This window comes from Tubulanus polymorphus, chromosome 2 (genome assembly GCF_964204645.1).
Source record: "Tubulanus polymorphus chromosome 2, tnTubPoly1.2, whole genome shotgun sequence".
Taxonomy (NCBI): domain Eukaryota; kingdom Metazoa; phylum Nemertea; class Palaeonemertea; order Tubulaniformes; family Tubulanidae; genus Tubulanus; species Tubulanus polymorphus.
The window spans coordinates 1,358,391-1,365,294 of NC_134026.1; the positions used below are offsets into that span (position 1 = coordinate 1,358,391).

The 6,904-nt window shown below is 36.6% G+C and overlaps 2 protein-coding genes across 2 annotated transcripts; both read left to right on the forward strand.

Moving 5' to 3' along the window:
* Positions 1 to 291: 291 nt before the first annotated feature.
* Positions 292 to 4,046, forward strand: LOC141898477 (aromatic-L-amino-acid decarboxylase-like). Its single transcript, XM_074784397.1, has 13 exons — positions 292 to 818; positions 1,006 to 1,119; positions 1,250 to 1,363; positions 1,474 to 1,608; positions 1,751 to 1,894; positions 2,153 to 2,219; positions 2,299 to 2,393; positions 2,524 to 2,591; positions 2,711 to 2,804; positions 2,889 to 2,987; positions 3,145 to 3,246; positions 3,403 to 3,500; positions 3,683 to 4,046. The coding sequence occupies exons 1-13, from the start codon at positions 453 to 455 to the stop codon at positions 3,807 to 3,809; spliced, it is 1,623 nt and encodes a 540-aa protein (XP_074640498.1). The 5' UTR covers positions 292 to 452; the 3' UTR covers positions 3,810 to 4,046.
* A 178-nt stretch (positions 4,047 to 4,224) lies between these two features.
* On the forward strand, positions 4,225 to 6,725 carry LOC141898478 (cysteine-rich venom protein TEL1-like). The gene is made up of 9 exons (XM_074784398.1): positions 4,225 to 4,618; positions 4,744 to 4,883; positions 5,080 to 5,170; positions 5,263 to 5,354; positions 5,518 to 5,624; positions 5,733 to 5,771; positions 5,848 to 5,940; positions 6,029 to 6,148; positions 6,392 to 6,725. The coding sequence occupies exons 1-9, from the start codon at positions 4,364 to 4,366 to the stop codon at positions 6,655 to 6,657; spliced, it is 1,203 nt and encodes a 400-aa protein (XP_074640499.1). The 5' UTR covers positions 4,225 to 4,363; the 3' UTR covers positions 6,658 to 6,725.
* Positions 6,726 to 6,904: the final 179 nt, after the last annotated feature.

The window sequence follows — 6,904 nt, forward strand, 5'->3', positions numbered from 1 at the left end:
CTAGTTTGTGCGCGCTATTAATTTGGATAGGACCAAAAACCTTTGTAATTGAAAGTAATCGAAAGCAAATCTAAATCTTTGACAAAAATCTTTTCAATCTTCGACATGAATCATTCTAGATATCAAAAGAAATAAAAATGAAATGTCAAGGGAATGATTAATTCAAATCTTTGTGTACTTCGATCGAAATCCTGATAAATTTTAACTTAGATGGTGCCCTTACCAAGCTTTTTAAGTAATAGAATCGCATAATAGAATCATTTTTATATCTTTGATAAACGATATTAAATGTCTAAAAGGTTCTATTCTATTCTATGTCTAAAAAGCTATTCGTAGACTTCTGATTGGTTGACAAATTCCAAACTGTCGTATGAATTCGAGGAATTTTGCTAGATTTGTATAAAGCGACTAAGATATTCTAAGGGGTAGTTTACACAGCGTTTCTCTCCAAAATGAGTATGAAAAGTAAATGGATGGAAATGGATGTCGATGAAAATATCAGCCAAAAAACGGACAACGAGAAAGTTAACGGTTCGATCGTGGACACTAGAGTCCCGGGTTCGATTGAAGACGTGACTGAGACTGTTAGAGATGAAGACAATACAGTTCTCAATGTTATGAATACAGATGGGTTTCGTCGATGCGGTAAAGAGATGGTTGATTATATCGCCGATTATATCGACACAGTTGGTTCTAGAAATGTAAATCCATCAGTAGAACCTGGCTACATGAAAAGGCTCGTCCCATCGACTGCGCCAGAAACTGGAGAAAAATGGGAAGACGTGATATCTGACATTGAACGCGTAATAATGCCTGGGGTATGTATCATTGACGGTGAATCATTGCGAAATAATCATTTAGAATTTGATTAAAGGGACTTCTGAAATAATAGCCTGTCATCATACTTACGTATCTATCTTAGTAGATTCAACAACAATTTTCCATCGACAGTTTTATTATGAAGACCATCAAATTCGGAATTGGACACATATCTTTCTTTTTCAGATGTTACATTGGCACAGTCCTCATTTTCACGGTTACGTTACTGCTGGTAGTTCTTTTCCATCAATCTGCGCTGATATGCTTTCCGACGCATTCGGTTGCATCGGATTCTCCTGGGTTCGTTGATTTATACAGGAGAGAAGAAATACAATTAGGATTTCAAATTATATTAGCAGCAGTTATCATGCATAAAAATTTGTTATCAAGCTCATTTTGGTGAATAAAGCGACATATCTTTCTGTTAAAGGCTGCTAGTCCGGCGTGCACAGAATTAGAGGTGATCGTCACGGATTGGTTAGCAAAAATGTTGCACTTGCCAGATGTGTTCATGTCGACAGGAAAAGGCGGAGGAGTGATTCAGGTTTGTTGACAAAGTTAAGTTACCTTGATGTTGAACTTGAAGCTGCGATCTAAGCTCCGAGTTTTTTCATCATTTCCAGATTTTCGTAATGTCGTAATGTTTTCTTTCAGGGAGCCACGAGTAGCTCAACGTTCCTGGCGCTTCTAGCAGCAAGAAACAAAACGATGAATAAACTTCGCGGTGAAATGGCCGATACATCTGACGACGCAATTATGTCAAAACTTGTTGCTTATTGTTCAAGACAGGTATTGAAGAAATAGTTCTTTTTGTTGAAAACTCCTAAAATTTATCTATTTGAATGAAAACTCGAATTTAATTTAAAGCATGTGAGACGATAAGATGCTGATGACGTGAATAAATGTTGCGCCCTGATGTATTTACTCGCAGGCTCACATGTCGGTCGAACGCGCGTGTCGTTTGGCCGCTGTCCAACTGGTAAAAGTTTTCACCGATGACAACGAATCGATGAGAGGAGAACGGTTGTCGGATGCGATCCAAGCCGATCGAGCAAAGGGTTTGATTCCTTTTTACGTACGTATGTGTAGAATGTTATCAAATTCACTTGGAATCGGAAAGCAATATGTCACTGAGGGATTATAGACCAACTGGTGATTTCAATAGCGCTGGTTCGAGTCTCGACGCGACGACTTTTCATGAGGATCTTTTTATCATTAGATTGGATTTTGTTTGTTTTCTTAAAAATCATTTCTGCCGAAGTGAAATCTCCGTTTAAATAAAACAACAGAACAAACATTTTGTGTATCTATTTTCAATTTCTAATCACGACAGGTGTGTGGCACATTAGGAACGACATCCAGCTGCGCATTCGACAATTTAGCCGAGATTGGACCTGTTTGTAAGTTAGATCAAACGGATTTAAAAGCCGTAACCAAAGCTCTAATTTCTTTACACGAATTTCAATCTCTCCCTTTCAGGTACGAAATACGACATTTGGCTTCACATCGATGCTGCTTTTGCAGGAAGTGCGTTTATTTGCCCGGAATATAGACATCATTTAAACGGCGTTGAGGTCTCTACTCATACTTATCTCCTTACAATGATACATTTCTATACTTCTTTTTATTTCCTACTGAATTGACGAAAATCAAATGGTGATAATATTTTCGCGATGCCTTACGAAGATGTTTGTGTATTTTTAGCATGCCATGACATTCAGCTTCAACCCTCATAAATGGCTTTTGACCAACTTTGATTGCGCGACAATGTGGTAAGTTGCTGCATACATTGAATTCCATTTCGTATCTATTGATAAACCATTTTTCTCACTTCATATACGTGTAACATTCATTTATATGTTCGGTTACTTTCCAATTTTGTGATATCCAGGATACAAGATAGTGCTTACCTAGTGGACGCGTTCAGAGCACACCACGCTCCTTATATGGAACATCATTTCGAACAAGAAGGTCCAGATTTCATGGTAAATTATTCGTAACTTATTCTGATTATAACTTTCCAGTTACATATGTTATAGACTTTTTTAGAATAGCAATCTTCTTTTTAGAATTGGGATATACCGATGGGGCGCAGATTTCGGGCTTTGAAACTGTGGTTTGTAATGCGCATGTACGGTGTTAAAGGCTTACAGAAATATATTCGTAGAGTAAGTTCTTTATTTCATTCTGAATACGATGGATACAAATAAATTAGTTTCTTAGTATCTTATTTAGACGGGAATGAAGACGCGTTTTAGAATATTAGAGGATTATTATATCCTACTAATGTATGTTAATTATCCACTTATTCGTCATTTTTTCAAGCACGTTCGTTTGGGAAACTATTTCACCGATCTCGTTCGATCTGATGACCGTTTCGAATTGCCGAAACCTATAAACATGTCTGTGGTGTGTTTCAGGCTCAAAGTAAGCACCGAAAACTATACTTTTCCACGTAGATAGTCCGTAAGCCCGGAATAATACGTTTCATCATCGAATCTATTTTCCCCGTGGAAAATTCTTCCATTGAAAATCTACAAATTATCCACGAAAAAAGCATCAAAATGTTTTCGTTAATTTCAGGGAAGTAACGCACTAAACCAAGAACTGACGCAACATATACGCCTAGACGGGCGCATTCACATATCACCATCCGTCATTAAAGGACAGTTTTTACCGAGGTTAGACGAATATGTTGTCAATGTAGTGAGTTCGAGACAAATAAACCAATTGTAGCGGTTGTTGTTTTAACGATAGGTCTATTTGGTTGTATAACATCATATGTCACGAAATTGACGTTACTAACACGTAAAAAGTTTCCATCCGTCAAATTAATGCCTGATATAATTTCCTATTTTACAAGGTTTGTTCCTGGTACATGGAAAACGACTGAAGCCGATGTTTTATTTGCATGGAACGTCATTACAGAAATCGCCAATAAACTGTTGTCACAATCCGCCAACGAAAAAATGGAAAATGGACATCAATGAAACAGTTTATTGGTCGCAGGAGTGCCAACGGCAGTACTTTTAACAAATAAATAAATTTTCTCACAAATTCTGTGTTTCATAAGGCAACGGAAATGACGTAATATTTATCTAATATTGAAAAAATCTCAGCACTTGCTCCCAACCAAATTTTTTTTTCTTAACTGAGATGACGAAATCCAAAAGTAAACGTATTCCGATTAGGTCTTTCTAGATACTTTCATATATTTGTATGTTAAATCATTATATTGTTACATACATTCACACATCAAGTGTCGAGTGTTATCAAATTCTCCAAAAGTCATTTATTAAGGATGAAAAATTGAAATTCATCAAACTTATCGTGTTTATATCATATAACATAACACTTATCTCGTGAATAATCTGAAACATATATAAATCACATTATGATAAAATTCAATAAATCGCGACGAAGCTCTGTTTTCAGACAACAAATATATGTATATATTTGCATGTGTATTGTAAATTGGATTTTTCCGGTTGTCGTCGGACAGGTACATGACAAGTTGACTTTTTAACCAAACTGCTGTTTTCACATGTCACTATCGGCAATAAAAACCCAAGTCAAGTCCAGTCTCAGCGGCAATATTGTGTCGGGGATTACGAGGATGTTAGTTTATATCGGGTGCCTATTTCTGAGCTGCGCTTGTCTCGTCAGTGGACAGGTGCTCAACAGAGGTTTCACCAAAGATGAAAAACAGAAAATACTAGATTTACACAACGAACTGCGAGGCCGAGTCGCCGCTGGACAAGTCAGTCGTCAGCCAGCTGCATCTAATATGATCGCAATGGTTTGTGCTCTTAAATCTATCTTATCCAAGTCATATATCTGTCGATTAAAGCAGCTTTTGTGATGAGAAATGCAAAAAACATATGGGCGGTGTACAAAATTCTAAAGTAATTATATCTAATTAAGGAATGGGACGATAGACTAGAGCGAAATGCGCAAAGATGGGCTGATTCATGCGCCATTGGACACAATAGCGGCCAACAAAGAAAATTTAAACCTTACGCATCTGTCGGGCAGAATTACGCCGGCAATTATGGAATTGAAATGTAAGTCATGTAAGGTTTTTTTGTTTGAAATGTAAGTTTTTTGAAAATTGCACATTGAGACTGATGTCTAATCGTCTTCGTATCGTACAGGATGAAACTAGATATAATTTGTTATTTGACTGGTTGGATAATTAGTGGTAAGTGATTTATTTGTTAGTTAAATGATGATTTTTCTGGCGTGTTTGGATTTTTTAAGGACAATTACTGGTTGGTTTGACGAGTACGCTGATTATACTTATAACGGCGGATACTGCGTACCTGGAAAAATGTGTGGTCATTATACACAGGTTTGGGCAAAGATAATTTTCCTTCATTCCTTAAGAGCTAGTTTTCTAAGCGATTAATTTTTAGTTGAACTTCGAATATTTCCAATTCACAGATGATATGGTGGAACTCAATAAAAGTTGGTTGCGGCTGGAACAAGTGTTCCTCGAGCGGAATGTTTTTCTTGGTTTGTGATTACGCTCCCGGGTAAGAGTCTACGTGTGGCTGATGGTCATTAGCAACAAAATGAAATATCTAAAAGAATAAAGTATATGTGAAATCGTTAAAAGAAAAATTTGATTTATGAAAAAGATAGAAAATTAAGTCATGATAATTTTGAAGTAAATACTAGTAGAACTGATTATTGTAGGGGTAACACGAATTTCGATAATAAAAAAGATCCAGCGTACGCAACGGGTTCGGCCTGCTCTAATTGTCCGGTTGGTTTTGGAAAGTGTATGTCCAATAAATTGTGCGGTAAGTAGACACAAGAAAATTCAAACCAAAATGAAATCACTCATAGATGTATGATATTTCATTCGACATTTTTGCTTTAATGCAACGATCGTTTTTCTGATATTTCAGCCTCCAGTAAGATGTGTAAAAACTCGCAATCAGATTGCAGTAAGTGAAAAATGATTAAATAGTATGAGCAAATCGCTTCAACTTATTTGTATGACATTGACGATAATTATTTCAGGATGTACAATAAAATCTTGTCAAAACGGTCAATTCGATTCAAATTCGTGTTCGTGCAAATGCCGAAACGGTTTCACTGGACTGCGATGTGAGAGTAAGCAATGATCCATTCAGATTAGATATCACGTTTTTCATGAAAATCGCCAGTGAACTGAACAGAATGAATCATCTTTATTTTTCAGAGAAATGTAAGGACGAAATAGACTTTTGTAAGGGATACGTGGATCAAGGAGGTTGCGCCTGGGATTTTAACTTATGGATGTGGATGGGTAGAGTCTGTAAGAAGTCATGCGATACATGCGGTATATGCTCATGGTTTTCATTTTGATATATTGATAGCTTATAATCAGAAAATGGAAATAGATTTCTATAGATTTATAAACACAGGACCCACAATTGCACAATAATTATGAACTAAGGCAAAGAGTTGTCTTAAGTTATAAGGCTTAAACCTTAACCTTTAGCTATTTGAATGGCTAAAAAAACTAAAATGATCTTAGACTGGTATTTGATCTAACTATAATTCATTTTACGATATTTTCAAGGAGCTCCAAAAGACGCCGGTGCCGTCGATTCAGCAAGGCTTAAAACGAATGTGAAGAAGGTTCCGCGAACTGGAAGTAAAAGTGCCGGTGTTACAGACGGAGATGTTTCTGGAGGCAGCAGCGGAGGAGGAGGAGGTGGATCAGGAGGATCGTGTAGAAATAAACATAACTCTAGTGAATGTAATTACTGGGCAGGAATTGGTGAATGCAAAAAAAACCCATCTTGGATGTCGGTTAACTGTGCTAAATCATGCAGATCGTGTTAATTCTCACTTAAAGTCTCCTTGTATAAATTGACTTGAGTTCTGGACATTTCTGTTATTGATGAATATATATGTAGCATGTTATTGTCATTCTATTTGATAGTGTCTTGAAGTTCTATATTCGTAAACTGTCATATTTTCTCTACAATGTCCGAGTGAATCCACTTAACATAAGCTTGAATATCCATTTGTCCTCTCCTCATGAGGTCCGAGATTAAACGATCCTCTTGTGTTCCTCGATGCAGATTTC

What these genes read in the sequence shown, in the direction of transcription:
- LOC141898478 (XM_074784398.1), top strand. Translation starts at nt 4,364, where the DNA reads ATGTCACTATCGGCAATAAAAACCCAAGTCAAGTCCAGTCTCAGCGGC. An exon ending in GGCAATTATGGAATTGAAAT is followed by an intron (nt 4,884 to 5,079) that starts GTAAGTCATGTA and finishes GGATTTTTTAAG; the next exon opens with GACAATTACTGGTTGGTTTG. An exon ending in GAAGTCATGCGATACATGCG is followed by an intron (nt 6,149 to 6,391) that starts GTATATGCTCAT and finishes GATATTTTCAAG; the next exon opens with GAGCTCCAAAAGACGCCGGT.
- LOC141898477 (XM_074784397.1), top strand. Translation starts at nt 453, where the DNA reads ATGAGTATGAAAAGTAAATGGATGGAAATGGATGTCGATGAAAATATC. An exon ending in AGCCGAGATTGGACCTGTTT is followed by an intron (nt 2,220 to 2,298) that starts GTAAGTTAGATC and finishes TCTCCCTTTCAG; the next exon opens with GTACGAAATACGACATTTGG. An exon ending in AAAGGACAGTTTTTACCGAG is followed by an intron (nt 3,501 to 3,682) that starts GTTAGACGAATA and finishes CTATTTTACAAG; the next exon opens with GTTTGTTCCTGGTACATGGA.